At 37.0% G+C, this 18699-nt stretch overlaps 1 protein-coding gene across 3 annotated transcripts in view; it reads right to left on the bottom strand.

The window, feature by feature from the left end:
• The window catches only part of LOC105386600 (terminal nucleotidyltransferase 5C), a 120215-nt gene that overhangs the window by 99793 nt on the left and 1723 nt on the right, over positions 1 to 18699 (bottom strand). For all 3 annotated transcript variants that reach the window (XM_038105339.2, XM_038105343.2, XM_038105348.2), the window contains exon 2: positions 7844 to 8277. In XM_038105339.2, the coding sequence (XP_037961267.2) occupies positions 7844 to 8185 (342 nt within the window). In that variant the 5' untranslated portion in view covers positions 8186 to 8277. The remainder of the gene's footprint in view (positions 1 to 7843; positions 8278 to 18699) is intronic.

Genomic DNA, 18699 nt, shown 5'->3' with positions numbered 1-18699 from the left:
TTCGGGGATAAAAAGTAGCCTATGTTCTTTTCCAGGGTCTAGACCGTATGTATACCAAATTTCATTCAAATCCGTTCAGTAGTTTTGGCATGAAAGAGTAACAGACAGACAGACAGACAGACAGACAGACAGACAGACACAGTTACTTTCGCATTTATAATATTAGTTAGGATACGTTGGGTTGGGTTGGGAAGACTGACTTTATTCATCGGTAAAAAGTAAAGCAAAGTAAAGTAAACAAAATGCTGGCAGTTTTTTGCATCTATTTTAGTACTATCATCTAGTTATTATACCGATAATCAAAGAAGGAAACATTCCATATTTTCACACCGTGTACGTTGTAAGTTGTTGAGTCGGGAATATTAAAATAAGTAGGTACTAGGTAAGTACTACTTAAACCATAGGTTTTAGGTCCCACACCCCGTGGATTGCAGCTTACTGAAGCAATGTAATTATTAGGTGACTTGCTGCATTGTCCGAGCTCAGACTATTGTTTGGACGATGTCGCTAAAATAACTACCATGTTACAAACGTGTAACATCATTGGATTGGATAATAATATAAGAATGATCCAATAGAAATATGTATTTTTATTAGTGGTTAACCCGACGAAATAAAATGGTGTAGAAGTAAACAAAAAGCGCATAAGTATTAGAATAGTTAACGGACACAAATTACCAAGACAAATATAGTTTGAAAGTTAGTAGTAAAATATTTATTGACGTAAACATTAGAGACGTGAGCATTAAATGTAACATCATAGGAAACGTGGGTTTAGTAGAGCGCATACTTGTAGATCACGGTTATTGCATTACGGAGATCGACAGTATTACAAATACTTGTCAAATAACATTCTAACCTATTCTAAAGACGCTGAAGAGTTATATTTCTTCGAAGAGCCGAGGAAAGGGATGGGCTTCGCGTTCGCGCAAGAATATCTGTTCATTGTAATATATTCAGAATTCTCGGAATCATGAGGTAATGTGGGTAAAGTTATATCTAAGGGTAAAACCAGCATATTTAGATCAAATATGCTCTAATCTAATAATTGAGGAATATAGAAAATTTGCAACTTAAAGCAAATATAGCAAAATTTAGATTAAGTATATGTTAAGTAAAAAATATTAATTTAGGTAAGTATTTGTTTATTATCCAGAAAGAATTCGCAGTAAATACGAGTATTATAGTTATTAAGAAAAACCTAAGAACACTAAACGTGATCTAGTAACAAAGGAATATCCTTATTCTTACTTATAGATACTTTATAATCTGCGACCACAGACCACAGACCAAAATAGACATCAATATGTTCGTGATTTACCGCACTTTATCTCCGTAAACAATGCATTAGACACATCGGTCATGTATTCCATAATTAGATACTTATTTAGTCCTATTAAATATACAGGATGTTGAAAAAGTGGAGGTATAGTTAGCCGAAGAGGTTATTCAGGATATATTGAAAAATGTTTGTTCTACGACTTTTGGAAATTCGCCAATAAGCATTTAGTTTCTCTAGAGAAACATTCTGGGTCACATGTCATGACATGCGCTATGGGTAAATTATACATATAAAATATTATAGTGACGCGAATTTCCAAAAGTCATAGAACGAAATTTGTTCAAAATGACCCCCTGAGTCCCTTCGGTTTACTGCTTTCTAAGTTTGCAACAACCTGTATAAAAGTTGTACTGTCAAAAAATCCATTATTATAGTACAAAATCACAATAGGTATACTTAATTATTAATTATGTATTCTGATGTACTAAAGTGGATTGCAATAAACTTTATCGACGATTATTTTGTAAGAAAATGTTTCGTTCATTTGACCTTTATGGGCGATACACTATTTACTTATGACTTTATATTACTGAGGCCGAATCGTAAAGACGTAGTCGAGTGGATTTTTTATACTAACATAAAACCTAGACGGTTAAGTGGCGGGATTTATAAGAAAAGAATTCCACATTATTACTACTTACAACCAGCCAATGTTTTATCAACATGGATTACGTCATCATCTTACTTACTTGTCCACGAGAACATTTAATTACTATACTGAATAAAAACTAATTACTTCAAAGAAGACTTAATTAAAGAAAATAGTATAACTACTATCATTATACATACAAAAAAGGAAAAAGTGATAATAATATATTTTGTAAAACCTTTCAAAACTATATGTACAGATATTGATAAAATAATAGTGCTACTTTCGACTCCTGCGTACAAAATAATATACAGTGAAAAGCGGATCTTTCGTTTTGCCAGTCCCCTAAACTTTACCAAAAGCCTTTCCCCAAATTTATAGGGCTTATTGACACTTTAAAGTAGGTTTAAAATTTATGTTGTGATATACGAATTTCAACTTTGACTGACTGACTCAAAGAGTTGAAACTCGTCTGTTTCAAAGTTAATTTTAACTATGTTGTGAATTTACAACACGGCCTATTAATGATTTGAGGGTTTGACTACCCCTTGTGAGTCTGAGTGATGTCAGCCAGCCATAGAACAACGCGGATTCGGGATACTCAATGCAGCCAGCTATATATCGAGGCAAAAAACAACATAGGTATAAGCTCAATTCATAGAGAGGCCTTTCCTAGTAGGAATATGCCACAAAAAGGTGTACTTAATAATATTATGCTAAGAATATTGAGATTTTTGCAATGTATTATTAGGTACAGTACACATTAATCATCATCAAAACGACATAATACATATTATAATCATATTAACGACACCATTTCCTTGGCGAGTGAGCGCGGGCCGAGACAAGACTAACGAGATTAACATGGCGAGTATGTTGTGTCGGACCTGGCGACCTGTGGACCTGTATGAATCATTATATTACACTACTTCAAAACTGTGTTGTGAGCGATACCCCCCGAAAACACCTTAGAATTATTTAGAAATCGTTGAAGTAAAACTAAAGTTTGGTATGTTACCAAACTTTAGTTTTACCTAGGTGTTTACCTAGAATTTTGTTTTTTCACCCTTTACCTCGCGAAATCACACCCAAACTTTTCTTTCTACAGTTGTGAAAAAAAAAACGCTTGTTACAATTAAGTTTCCATGAAAAGCGTTGGTAAACAGCGCTAACAATGTGCTAACAATACACATTTGTTATATTATTCCTTTACTGAAGTTTTATAAAGGTCTTAATTCGTGGAAAATATAGGTACCTATAGCGATAGTTATAGAGAGCTCCTACAGATGTGTAACATGTAACCAAGTATGGTGTTCTTAGAATTGTTCTTAAAACATTAATGTTTTTTGTTAGACTGTTAGATCCGTTTTATGGCATACGATTCAGAGTAATGAAGACTTAATGAAAGATTATTGCTTAATCATCCTTTTGTATCAATACCTATCTGAGAGCATGATTCGGAGAGTTAAACGATAATTATTTTACTATTTACTGCGTAGTAACAATGATAATGAAACAAGCATGTATAGACAGAATCTGTCAAGAAAATGTTCTGCGGCATAACAGAAATTCATTACTTTCCATTGTCTTGTCACAAACACTGAACATTATATACATAAATATGCAAATCGGTTTATCAAACGAAAGATTACAAACAACGCCTGCCCTTGAGTACATCCGCCAACACGAATATCGATTTTCAACGCACTATCTAGCCGACCAAGCATTGTTGACCCATGGTCAAAATAAGAACTGTCATTATCTCTAACAACACCTTCCACACACGGCCGCGTGGTGCCTCCGCGGCGGACCACGATCGCTTGGTCGGTCTAGCCAGCTTCAATAAGGCTTCACCTGTAACAACACCCTTTGCGCGCAACACGCTCGTAAATAAGAAAGTAGTGTGAACTTTACTATTGTTGTAATAAAAGTTAGTATCTACCGCCACGCGATGGCTCGTGTGACGATTTGTTGCGATATGTGACGTGGTAGTGACCAGGTACCATTAATTAAGTCGTCAGCATTAACATGTTTTCTCGTGGCTCGTCGCCGGCCTTGTGCGAGATTTGCTTTCTTTCCTCCGCCGCGCGATGCAGCTCCGAGGCTCCAAAGAATAACGTCAATGAAACGTCCCTCCACATCGATTCGAGATTATCGGTTTGGTACATTATACGAGTAACATAACATTACACAGCTAATTTCAAATCGCATTACAAATTTATTTGGCATCAAGTATGTTATTTATTTCATAACGCAATACAAGTATCTTCATACTATAGGTACTACTGTGTAGAATATCTAGACTACATTTGAGTGTGCAATGGCGATGAGTAACAGAGAAATCTCCAGTACCGTCTAGTGAGGCCACGCTACACGCTGCACACGTGTAGTGTTAGTGGCTGTAAAGATGTAACCTGTCTCGGTCTGGTAACGACGTTCTATTCAACCGATTCGGTTTGTAGATAGACTTTATGTGAGAATACTTGAATCAAAGGCTGATATTTATGTTTCAGAAATCAAATGTAGGTAAGTATATAATATTTTTTTCGCATTTTATCCTATCTTTTCCTTGGTCTAAAACTACATATAATTTGAATGGTTTATATTCCTTTTCTTAAATGAATTTGTCCCAATAGATTTTATAAATTTCCACCCTTTGACTGCATTTGCATTCCTACAAAACAAATTCGAATCTTAGGATACAATAATAGCTTAGAACTCAAAATGACTATAAACGTGATAAACACTTGGCTGAATTCATCTGGTGTTTAGGTTTTATCAGCTGCAAGCTGCTACATAGTGAATGTAAGACATATATTTCAAAACCCTATTTTAACTACTATTGTACACAGACAATAGGTAATTATTTACTTCAGTGGCAAATAGAAAGGCAATGATTTTAGATTGGAAAGGTAATGATCGCTGCGTTGCGATTCGAGGTAAGTTTTGTAACGTCTCTTCTGCTTGAACATGTAGGTATGATATAACGCATCTTCAAGTACCTATACTTTGTGAGTAGTATAGTATTAGTAACTATCCGTCACGCCACCGCCACTCACAACCGTCTCTTGGGGTAGTCTCTACTGACCTAGGTATGTACCTATAATAACCCCGCGAGCATACAATAATGTTGTTTTGGTGAAAACTCTATTTGGCCGCCGACACGACATTACATTTATTAAATAAACTGTACACATTACAATTTAACAGATAATGGCATATGGCTTAAGTAAGTCAATCAAATACAAAAGTTACATTGTAGAAGTTATATCTATGTCTACAAAGTATCGGTCTGGACTATAAAATACAAAATCAATTACTCCAATATAGGTTGAGGTAGGTAATGAACACGGCACAAACCGCTTTTTGATCGTCACCTGTGTGATTGTGGTCTAGGACACTCTCGGTGTAACATTACAGTCTCATACCAGATTATTTAGCTAATGATAGTCTGTAACTGCTATTTACTTAGTATATACATATTAAATGTTAGTAACACAAATACAGGGGCGTATTTACCCTAGGGCTAAAAGGGCTACAGCCCGGGGCGGCAGGCGGCAAAGGGCGGCCGGTAGGCCGCCCTTAGGCTGGAGGATTAAAAAGGTACAGAACAATATTTTAGGACGCAAGCCTAGAACGGCCCTGAGCCATCTTTCCACGTGTTGATTTCATGTCTTAATAAGAAATATGATTTAAAGTATGAAAGCCGGCCTTTGTTCTTTTCTGAACCGGTGGAATAGTGTAATTTTTTTCCGCCCCGGTATTTTTTTAAGGAAAATTAAGAAAAAAAAATCGCCTCACTCAGTCGCTCTGCTCTAGTTTATTTCTAAACGTACTAAAATGTACTTACTCGTCTTAACAGAAAAAAACTTTATTTTTGTTCGGAAGATATCATTATCTATGCAAATCTATCACCACAATGTTCTTATACATATTATTATGTAGGTCGGTAGGTCCTCGTATACACTTCTTCTTCTTTCGTGTCAGTGAACATGCGAATATTTTAATTTGTCTAGACCAAAAAGAAGCAACTTTGATAGCATTCTGGTTGGCCTGGAGTAAGTCTTCCCGAGTGCAGGTGGAAGGGCACATGTGACATCAGAGTAAATGCTCCATAGTCAGGGGGGCGGTACGAAAGTCGCATAGGTTGGTAGGCACCAACGGTATAGCCCCACTTGCAAAGATTGTGCTTGCAGCAGCCTACCTCTGCTCGCAACCGATTTAGAGTCTTCCAAATGTGCCAGGGAAGACTGTTACCGGGAGCAAGTTTTACCTCAAGAGGTAGGAAAGGATCCTGGGGCTGCTTTTCCTCCCAGAACCTTGCATTTTGTGGGTTTTCATCCGTTAAGGACACCTCATTATTTAGAAACGCTTTGCGGCTCTTAAGGCGGGAAGGTGCGGCAGTATGTGAGTAAAGTGGATGTCTGGAGTCGCATTCTTGTTTGGCTTTCTCAACAGAACATGCCACTTTTCGCCGTATGCTAACGGGTGCTATCCCAGCCAGAGAGTAGACTTTGTAGAGCGGTGTCGGTTTGAGGCATCCCGTTACTATACAAACTGTGTCGTTCAGAGCAAAATCTACTTCTCTAGCATGCGCGGACCTTGCCCATATCATCATCACCATCATCATCATCATCAGCCAATAATCATCCACTGCTGGACATAGGCCACTCCCAAGGAGCGCCATACAACCTCGGTCCTCGGCTTTCCTCATCCAACCACTACCGGCTCTACCCGGCTAAGGTTCACTTGAGAACTCGTCTACCCCAACGGTTATCGGTTTTTCGGCAGATATGACCAGCCCACTGCCACTTTAGCTTGCATATTTGACAGCTATGTTGGTAACCTTAGTCCTCTGACAGATAACCTCATTTCTGATATAACCCATCAGAGAAACCTCTAGCATAGCTCTCTCCATAGCACGCTGAGCGACTTTCAATCGGTGGACCAGTCCCCAGTCTACGTCTCTGCACCATACGTCATCACTGGCAGGACACACTGGTTGAAGACATTTGTCTTCAGGCTTTGAGGAATGGAAATCTTACCCATATGGGGCAGGCAAATTCGGCTGAGCAGCAGAGTGCTAGGCTACTTGTTCGTAGAACTTGCGGAGAGGTGCCTCAGCTGGTAGACGTAAGCCATCGCAGAAGGTTGTTTTGGGAGCTGACTTTCGTCTTGGTATTTTGGCAGTGGGTTTTGTACGTGAGGGTTACTCCGAGGTATTTTAGTGACGAGCAGTGCTGGATTTTTCGAGTATGAAAGCCGGCATTTATTCTTTTCTGATCCGGTAGAATAGTCTATTTTTTTCCGCCTCTGTATTTTTTTAAGGAAATCTAAAGAAAAAAAATAGCCTCACTCAGTCGCCCTGCACAAGTTTATTTCTTAACGTTCTAAAATGTACTTACTCGTCTAACCAGAAAAATCTTTTTTTTTTGTTCGGACGATATCATTATTTAGGCAAATCTATCACCACAATGTTCTTATATATTTATGTAGGTCGGTAGGTACTCTACACTAATTGCTCTTTTTGTTTTCTTTCATTCCGTGATGGGGCGGAAAACTACAGGAGCCCAGGGCGCAAAATCTTTAAATACGCCCCTGCACAAATAGCTACTTAAGTTTTATAAATGGTTAAACATAACTGATTGTTATTGATGTAAACGCACTGACATTATTAAAAGGTCATAAGCTGGTCATGAGACAAACCCTAGCTCAGTCTTATGTTTACCGGCGTTTATTAAGTATGGAACATTGTTTCATAAAACACTTACAGACAGTAAGCCCATGTACCCTCACTCACGGGTAATGAAAAAGTTCCACCTGCCATTGACTTCTATACGTCACCGGAACTTTTTCATTGCTCGTGAGGATAATAATATATGTTAGAAAAAGAAAAAAAAACGTGTACAGACCTGAGCAGTGTCGAGCACCATCCGCTCGATGTCGACGCTGTAGTAATTGAGCGGCGCGGCGCGGCGGCGCGGCCGGATGTCATCGTAGTACGCCACCACGTCATTCACCGACACCACCGGGCAGTCATCAGCCACGCTGCAGCCGCTGCTGACCCCGTCCACCCCGCTGTCCGAGTCCCCCTCCCCCCCGAACCCCTCCTTCGAGTCCCGCCGCTCCCCGTAGCTCTGCTCGGAGCCCTCCTGGTAGCCGCTCTCGTTCATCTCGTCGGGAGTCACGATCTCCGGGATCTTGCTGGAGTCGAACTCGTAGCCGTCGTCGTCGAGGCCGACCTCGGGCTCCATGGCGTGGCTAGCGCGGGTCAGAGACACTGTGACTGTGCTGCGTGCACTCCGCTACATGCTGCCTCGCGACACTGGGGTTCACTAGTAGCGCCCTGCAACAAACATGGCGGGGTTATTGGTTGCAATTTACGAGCAAGGAAAAAGTTCCACCTGTCATTGATGTTCTATGTGTCACTGGAACTATTCCATGGCTCGTGTGTGTATTTGGTCGTGGAAACTAAAGTAGTAGGTGTTGTTTTGGTTGATATTACACACGAAGTTGTAAACGAAAGGTATTATTCTTGTACATTGTTTAATCAATGGGATGACGTGTATATTGCCATTTACAAACTTTTACAGTATATATTCTCAAACTCATTCATGCACTATGACGCCACTCACTCGATAAAACTGAAACTACGTAAACAAATCAACTTGATAATACTATGTAGGTAGTTTCGCTTTACCAGTTCCAAAAACGTATGCCTTTGTTCACCTATTTTTGAGTGATGTTAAGTACACAAACGAAAACAAAAGAAGGTTATAGAGGGCGGTAGATAAATAAATTTAATGGCTCATTATTTTCACATATTTATGAAAGAAAATAAAGCCGGGAAAATAAATAAAATGGTTACTACATAAAAGAATAACCTTTTTCTGTTAAGAGTCCAAAATCAGAATATTTTTATCAATATTATATTAGGACACACCCGAGCGTCCATTTAGGCAGAGAATGATAAATCTCTGAACAAATCCGGCTTATTTTACATTTTAATGCGGTCACCTTTAACGTTTCATTTCGAGACAGGCTCATCTGAAATTTATATCTTATATTCTGTCTGCTAAATGTTTATAATTATAGCACAGGTATACGACCTTAATATAGGTCAGTCTGGCAATAACCCTTAATGAGAACAACCTGTGGCTAAAACTAAACACTTACATATTTTTTGGCGAATGCAGTTTTTTTCGCCTATTCATAAGTTTGTCACGAATTTTAGGTCATTGTCTTGTTAGCAAACGCAAAAAGTACGCGACTTAGCCCGAATGTAGCAACATACTAACATAATGATTATGTTGTGTTCTAAATTTCTAATACACTTCATACCCATAAAAGGTAAAATGATAGTGAGTGTTGTCGTATCGTATGTAGTTAAATTAGTTTAAAGTGTCACAATCAGGGACTTTTTTTTACTTTTATATGATTCTCTTTATCAGTAAATTCTGTGTTTTTTTATACTCAGATCAGATTAACATTTTAGATAGGTTTTTGTTGAAATACAAAATAATGTCTGTTTAAACCTGAATTAATACACGACAGTATCTTACGAAAATGTACATCAATGTAATAACATTTTTATAATAAAGCAATGTTGGCGACATCGGCAGAACACGACGGGCGTGTTAACAATAATTTGTCGCGGTCTGCTGCCCGCGCACAAGTGAAATTCTGCAATTAATACCATTATTCAGTATTGTTGATGTCGTACACTGATTTAGTCACGCATCGTACATAATGCTCACTAGTCCCGCAATCGTACCGTCTGCGGCTCTTATGCTCCTGACATAAAGACAGTTTCTCTGTAAATCCAAGCGGTTCTACGGGACCTAGTATTCTGAACGCAGCCGTAGTACACCGTTGGGGAAATTGCTTTCCCAGAAATTGTGTTTATTAATAACTTTCCGACTTTTTTTCTCTGACTATTCGTATTGATTGACTCTATTGAATCCTATTCAGGATTATCCAACTCCAGCTAGACATTTCTCGTAAATACTTCCTCCGACAGGTTTTCTCTATCGCAACTGGCGGCGCTCAGGTAGGTACATACATAGGTGTTAGATCATCCGTCCAACCTACAGAAATGTTATTAAAGAAGCAAGGTCACCACACATTTCTAAAACTATCCTTGTATTAAATTAATGTAGATTCAATAGTTTAAGTCGAAGTAAAGATGATTTCATAGCAATTTATACGAAATGTTGCAGTAAACCTTATTGTATCTTAATAAAAACTAATTTTGAAAGACATTCAATAGTATTTAGAGTTGATTACTCCGAGTCTAGCCAAGTTGCATCATGCTCTGCAACAGTTAAGTTTACGCTTATATTTTCATGTTAGGTAACCCGCGCCACAGCTAACATTTACTGTACCTAATTACATATTATTATATGTAGGTAAGTACCTATAGATGAGAGTGTAAATTAAGATTTGTGATTAATTTCAGTTGTTTCTGTAGTAAATATAAAATAATTGTGCAAATACTGCAAATGCACATAACACTGCATTTCCAATTAAGACGCACATTCACTTCCATTAAAAATGATGAAAGACAATCTAATGTAACAGTTTCTTCGCGCTTTATTGTCCTTATTTCAACAAATCAAATTAATTTAATCAAAATGTTAACTACCAATGCATTACATAATACCTGTAAGTATATAAGACATTAAACACAAACGCAATAAAGCCTGCAACGAAAAGGCGGAGAGGAAATCCCAGCAAACATCAAGAGCCAAGAACTGTGTCTCAAACTTTAGTTACAAAGCTGCATATTCTGGCTTCACCAACGACTCCAGTCGCTTCAACTTTCGATCTCGCGGATGCAACAGGTAGGTCCCGTGCCCCCGTGACCTTGCGCAGTGGGTCACGGGCTCATGCAACAAGTGCCCCATATCGACCCCTATGCCTATAGAAAATAGAATAGGGCCGCTTTCAAGGGGTTCGGAATCCGAAGTCATTTCATTTCGCGGTGAGCGGTTCTTGTTTCGATATCTGCTCGGCTCTGCGTGTTGATTTAGATATTGCCAAAGGTTCTTCGTAAATAAGTCGTTGGATTTCTTTTATTACATTTTTGTCCATCTTTACGTATGTATTAGCTTGTTTTTTTCGAAATAATAAAGGTAACGCTCACTTCCACGCTTTATTTGTTGTTTTAACTGAAGTGGTGGACATTGGACAGTGGACACTCGGTACTTTTAATTACAGCTTCGGCCATTTTCATGAGAAAAGGGATACTGATTGTCGTTGGATCTGAAGAATAATTAAAATGGGTCGGATCACGGATGGTTAGAATACAGGTTCCCGGAATGTATCGATCGAGGGAAACAGAGTTTTAGGCTTGGGCATTCCTTAACTTTTTTCCAAAGCTTGTAACCGTTCATACTACAAGTAAAATATATCTCCATATCTACCAAAATTCTAAATCGGTAATGTTAGAATTTCTGTACAGTTTAAAATCGAAAGTCCACGCACACAAAATAATAATTACAAATTATTGTGAAATGCAGAGCTGCCAAACATAAAACCGTTTGTACGCAGATACAGGTTGAGTTTTCACTAGTGGTCGAGCCAAAGAAAAAATTTCCTAGCCGCAAACAAAATATAACAACTGTAAACTGTAAACGGCAAGTTTCAATAATTACTATGTCAATTCCTAGAACACATTTCACATTACCGTGCTCAACATACCTTAGATCTACACCTAAAGTTACAGTGATCAGTGTTTCAGTTACCAAATCGTCTAGTGTGCAGTGGTGAAGGTCGCCCAAGGCCACGCCACTTGTGGCGCTGGCGCGGAGCCAAGAGACGGGGGGTCACTCTATAAAACGAAAAACTAAGTTTCAGAGCGATGCTGTGCGAGCCACGGCTCTATCTAGTTGTACCAAACGTTTCAATCGCATAAAAGCTCCCGTTCGTCCGTTTTTCGCCAGTATAGAGTAACCCTCTGGTGCGACTCGTCATTCATACATTCACCCCACATTCCCGTTATGCAACACTGTTTTGTTTACATCGTTATTTACACGCCACTGCGCTGTGTTTAGTTCAAGACGTTTAATTCACGTTTTCAACACATGGCTTTTAGTTTTAGTATAAGATTCTTTCAGTTGCTGTATAATATTTAAAATGTTTAAGGTTAAACGCCATCATATAGTAGATACTTTAACTCATCGTCTTCATCATCACAGGGCTATACATCTACACGAATTCATAAAACCACAAAAGTATTGTTTATTAATATCTAAGTAAACATAGACATTCAGTTAAGTAAATGCCAGTCTTTATAGGTATGAATGAACATTACATGGAATATCCCATTACCAATAATCACAAGTTATAATCATTCAACCGTATAAAACATTTCTTGTCGCATAAATATGGATTATTTAATTAAAAGGTTATACTCGATACTTACGCAATGAAGTGCAACAAAGATGTATTAAAATTGCAATCATCACAAAAACTTGTTGCAAAACTTTTAGTGCAAATTATTGAGTAAACTTCGGACCATCCAGTAAACTATTTACTTATTCATTTGACATCTTAATCGAATTATGTATTATGCAAAAAATAAGGTGGTAGATTGTACATGTTATATTTACTTTTACTATTAAATGATTCATTAAAGATCATAATGGACATTAAGCAATGTATAAAAGTATTCATATTTTTTTACTAGCAAGGTTAGTGTTATTATTGTCCTAATTCTGCAAGTATGGTAACAAGGCAGTATTTTAAATATAAAATGGGTCAGAGTAATTTAACATAGTGAGAACCACATGCGATTTTTTTTTACTATAGGTAAATGGGGGATTTATCGTCACGTGGTAACTGCTACTATAACGTGTTAAAATCCGCTGCGAAGCGCAATAGACGTGGAGCAGGTTAATGAATACATAATGATAAAGTTTCCTGTCCTTGGCTGTATAATTACTTCATTATTTTTTTATTTCTACTGAACTGCATAAGTAGTGCGGGTACTCGCGAGTGGTCGCCGAACGAACAATGGAGTTTGCAGGCACATGTTAGTACTGTAAAAACTTACGTATTTGGAAGTCTTGTCACTTGTGTATTGATTAGAAAAATATACAATAAAATTACAACTTTAACCTCATCTATAAGTAACTATATATTTTCATGAAACCTAGTTATAATTTACCATGAAACCATATCGCATCACTGCACTAGTGTCACAGCGCGGCCCCGCCTGTGCAAGCGACATGGCAAGGCCGCCAGACACATACTTCAACCTATGTACTAGTTATGTACGGTACATAGCTGGCTGTCGGAAAATAAAGCAATTCTGTAGTTTCACACGGACACTACTGTTGCCTTGTTACCAACACCGCAGTGTACCCAGAAATTCTCTGTGTACTGTCAACAAAAAAGGTAGGGTAAGCTGGGTGAAATCATACAATTTGAACTTAATTTATAGATAGATACTACACATGTAAGCGCTACTGATTAACGTTTCCTCAATTTATTTATGACTTTTAAAATCAAAGTGTTGTCATTGTACCTACCTACCTGCTGTAGAAGCCCTCGCTGCATTTATATTTTCTCGGTACCGTTTTATCCTCAACAAGACATAAAAAATTGACTGATAAATTCCTAAATCGTAGCCACAATTTCCTGACATTAAGTTGGTAAGTATTTTTATAATCATAAGATACATCCGTTTAAAAAACCACTTCAAATAAAATTAACTTCAAGCTAACTCAATACTAGTTATTCATTAAATGGGTCATACATTACGTGACAAAAGACACACGTGTCACGTTTGCTACGGACCAGTTTCCTGAAGGATTCCTGATGGAACCAGTTGCAGGGACCGGCTGACTCTGTGCACAATAAGCACACGGGTAAGTATACTAAATTAGAACTATAATATTCAAGTTAAACATGGTTAAACTTAAGAAGAGATAGTAATTTTAATCCTATTTTTATTTCATAGCATTATGTGCACAATAGTTACGTTTATTATACTAAATTTAAAAGTAGTTGTGTTTTGTCCATTGTGAGCGCTAAAATTTATGTCATTTTAATTAATGTAACACAAAGCGGATTACAATTATTAAATCACAATTCACAACATTATAGAACTTTACAAAGCTTTGTTCTGAATTCAAATCTAATCATGCCTAGTCAATTTATTTCCCTACATTATTTTAACATTGATAGTATTATAACAAATTAGTAATAACTTAACTTTGTTAATAAATATCAACAAATCAATTAACTTAAAAGTGAGAGGATGAATTAACGACGATATAAAAAATACGTAAAATCATAAATTATTATATAAGTTTCAGTGCATCTGCCAAGGAGCCCTGAAATTTATTATGATTAGCTACTGGAATACATACATAGTAATACTGTTGTAAAGTCTGCAGAATTACTTACTAGGGAATTGTAAAAAAAAATATCAACACTCTCAGGGCTTATAGGGTTTTAAGCTTATAAGACTCTAGTGGTACGAATGAGTGTGTATGTGTATGGTGTATGCAATTCTAGTCTATGGGTGTATGTATTAATTTGTATGACTTTAATCGCAGTTGTTTTTTTTGTAATAGCAAGAGCACGTCATACTTGCTTGAAAAAAAACAGACAAATAGAACGGTAATCCTTGACATTTGGAACATCTGTTATGCGAATCAAAATATTTGAATGTACGGACCGTCGACCACATCACAGATTATTTGCGAACGGAACCGGCGACATTATATTCGCATCTGCATTATTTATTATAAAATCATGCATATATACACACCTTTATTGCCTATATTTCCAGTTAACATTCAAGTTTTTTTTTTGTGTTTTACGGTCTCCTAAATCCTATATATTGGTATTAGAAATATCATCTCACTTTTATTTATGTATATTTTATCGGCGGCGGTTCTAATTTTTACTTTCATATAAAATGTATAAATGTAGGTCGCGTCTGTGGTGTTTTTGTTACTTTCATTGTTTCCATCGCTAGTCAAAATTTATGAAAATAGTTGACTGTATTCAATACTATTTAAATATGGCGGTGTGTCTGTTGATATAATCTTGTCAGTTGAATGATGTATAATGGTTAAAAATCGTAAAACAATCGTAAAGCCTCGCACGCGATATATCAAACACAAATAGACAAAACTAGACAAGGAAAGCGACTTCCATACATGGCACCGTACTCACATATCGGCAAATGTTCGCGTTTTCCACGAAAAATCATATTCGTCCTTATCAATGTAGTGTTAGAGAGTATTTTGGTTCGGAGTCGTAAATTCGAGCATACGATAGTGGCGTGAACACCGGTCAGCCTTGAGGCACTCACTTTAGTATTATATATCCACTTATTTATTGTGAATGTCGATTTAAGGCTCTAGGCTGGCTCTGCCCCGCAGCTCCAGCCAGCCCTTTACTCATTGTTCGAGTGCTAATGTGTAGGTACTGTTGTTTTAAAAACCACACATTACTTGTAAACTATTTTTCCTGACGTAAGTCGGCCTGGCTTATGTAGGTAGTACTTCATTATCTTTAAAATAGCATGTGAATTAAAATTCTCAAGAATGTCATGTCCCGCTAATATCTGGACTATGTTAGCTGACATTTAATGACTAACATTTAATTTTATATGTCTACAAATTTGTATTAGGCGTGATGATCGCATAATATTCTACATAAATTTAGGATTTTTAAAAGAATATTAAATTTTAACCACCAAGTTTCAAACAAAAAAACAGGAACTAGGTACGCACTTAAGTATATACCTATTCCAGTTTGTTATTGGAAGCAAATCGAACGAATCATTTTTAAAAGCGTTCAAAAGTGAACCTATAAAGTTTAACGATTTTATTAAAGCTCCTAAGTATAATATGAAATATCAACTTGGCGTGGCCCTACCCACTCTTAGCACACCACAATCACCAAAGAATGCGCTATTTCGTTATTTCCACACGTTCACCTAAAAGGCTGTTACTAGTTTAACATACCGTATCGTAATCGAAGATCGCACAAGATTCTCTTTTAGCCTATTATAAGTTTACCTAATTGGCAAGTTGGGGTCAAAAAACGAGTTGAGTCCAGCGCCGGAGTTGCGTCACGCGCGGCGGTGAAAGTACCAGACAGCTGATTGGTCGCTTATCTAGAATGCTCAACCTGTTGCAGACAGCCCTTTGTGCCACTTGTGACGGTCCACTTTTGTTTTGATTATTCCTTAATGTTTGCTCCGAGCCATATTCGAATATCGAACGCTGCACGCGGCGTCCGCAATTGATATTTTTAGCTGACTTCAAAAAAGGAGGAGCTTTTAATTTTTATTTTTTGTATTATTTTTAATGTTACACCTATATTTTCAATGTCGCACAGGCTATGGTCTTCGGATCTACTATACAGGAAGTGCCTACTAGCCTTTTTTAGCATTATTCTTATAAATATATCCTTTTTAGCACGATCTACTCAGCTCCATCATAAAATATAAAACATGAAATGTATTTATTAGAACTGGTTATTTTTCTTTAACTGTTTTTTTTTCGTTTCTTAGATAATAATATCATAAAACATCATAATCATAATATTATAATTCCAATAAAACATTGTCTGTAAGTAGTACCAACCCATAATGTTAGCTCACCTATAACTCAGCTCTCAGCAAACATTAAGATGAAGTGTATAAATTAAAGCAAACATAACGTGATCTGTATAATTGGAAGCTGCTTAATTAACAAAAACGCTGATTATAATTGTGGAAAGGTATGCCGAAAGGTCTAGTAACGAAATTTATGATAAAAAGGCAAAGAGTCACGGAGAAAAGGTTAAACTTCAGCTGTATCTGAGGCAGCCCGGGGTTGCCAGCTATAAATTAAAATTACCCTTCATTTCGACCGGGGACGATAACTTGACGATGGAAAAGCGACGTTTTGTCTTTATTACTAAAACAAGGATTTATTATTCGACTTTTTTTACGTTGTTGTCGTTGTAATACGCGAGAATTACACAGTTCAATCATTTATTTAAAAAGTTAAATATTTAAAATTGAAATAAAGACAAAAAAAACTGTTAAGAGTTCAGTAGAATAATATAGTTGCAATAATTTATACATTATTCAGATAGACTATAGTACTAGTTTCCTGAACTTATTTGCATGACTAACTACACAATAGTTGAGAAAAGTCATAAAACGTTTAGTACCTTTTAATTTTCCTTGCCTAACGTTATCAAACGAATGTAAATTTTGCATGTCACAGAAAAACACCTTTAAGCTTTTAAAATTTGAATTTAGAACGATTCGGGTGTACCAATTTCTCGTTATACCTTTTTTTAATGGTACTACCTATGAGGGTCACTCCTATGTAGATCAGCAAAGCGAGGCACAACTGAAAACTCAACCAGCGACGCTTACAAAGCTTTTTGACAGTTTCAGGATCCTGTATTAATTAAGTATAAAATTGATTTGTTAAGTAGAATTATTTTCGTCAAAAATTAGAGCTAGACAAGGTATTGTCATCATGGTGAAAGGATTGGCCAGTCAGATTAGCGTCAGTAAATCATGAGGACAGCAGCTGCTTTACGTCAAGGGGAGGCTCCTCACATGTCTTTTTTCTAATCTAAGGTGACAATTCCATGATCGCCATTGCATCGCTCAGCTTCTACTAATAGGCTCGGACTGCACCGGGCCGATGTTGAAAATTATAAATTAGTAATCACACGGAGCGCCGATGCGTTGTAGTAATCGATTGGCAAATGCTCTTTATCGTCGATAACAGAGCCGTAACGGCGGGGTTACTCTATACTAAGGAAAAACTAATAAACAACAGCTGTCGTACAATTGCCACGTTTAATACAACGAGATAGAGTCGTGGCTCCCGTAGCAGCCTTCCGAAACGAACCTTTCGTCATATAGTAACCCCCCGGTTGCTACTACGCTAGTTATTGCTGCCGTCAGACTATGACTTTGCTGATAATTAAAACCAGCGATTACTAGCTGTATAGTAAAAAGACACTACATGCGGGTGAAATTTCGCATACGCAGCTATGTCATTGGAATACTGTTGCTAGACTGTCATGAGCCAAATATGTTGCAAATCATAAAATTGCAGCTTGTAGACAATTAAAATGTAAACACTACCTACTCTCTATAACGAAAATAAAACGTACAGGAAAATATTAACTAAGGAAAACTTGTTGTAGTTAGGTACGTGCTGAGACTGAGACCAAATGATTCAATACTGAATCTCGATCTGTTACTTAATCGAGATAAATGAATTTATGCATTTCACTCGACTGCATATTTTAATAATCCATAATATCCACGAGTTTCCTGCTCAACCTTCTTTTATCTAACCTACATCAGGATCAAATATATTGATAAGTTGATCGAGAGTGGCACTTCAAGCCGCCCACACAAATTCATACTGCCCATAATGTTACTTCTAGTGAAGGAATTCATAATTCTGCCCCCATTTAGTGTTTAGCAATTTAACTTAATTTAATGATAAGTTGGCAAAAACAAAAGCGAGTGCTGTGAATGTTAAAACCTAAGCATATAAAGCTGTCGCAAATACGTAATTGGTTTATTATGTAGATTGCTAAAATCGTTAATCAATGTAAAATGTGTAATTGGACTCTTAGTTCTGATTTGCCATTAGTGTCACACTTGCATGTGTGTGAATGTTGGGTTTACAAGTTTACTAGAAAAACAGAAGACCCCTCGACCCCGCGCATGTGAAAGTCTACTTCATAATTTGCATTTCTTTATGTTAGATAACTGCAG

This window comes from Plutella xylostella, chromosome 9 (assembly GCF_932276165.1).
Source record: "Plutella xylostella chromosome 9, ilPluXylo3.1, whole genome shotgun sequence".
Classification (NCBI taxonomy): Eukaryota; Metazoa; Arthropoda; class Insecta; order Lepidoptera; family Plutellidae; genus Plutella; species Plutella xylostella.
This window is presented reverse-complemented; position numbering and strand designations above follow the sequence as displayed.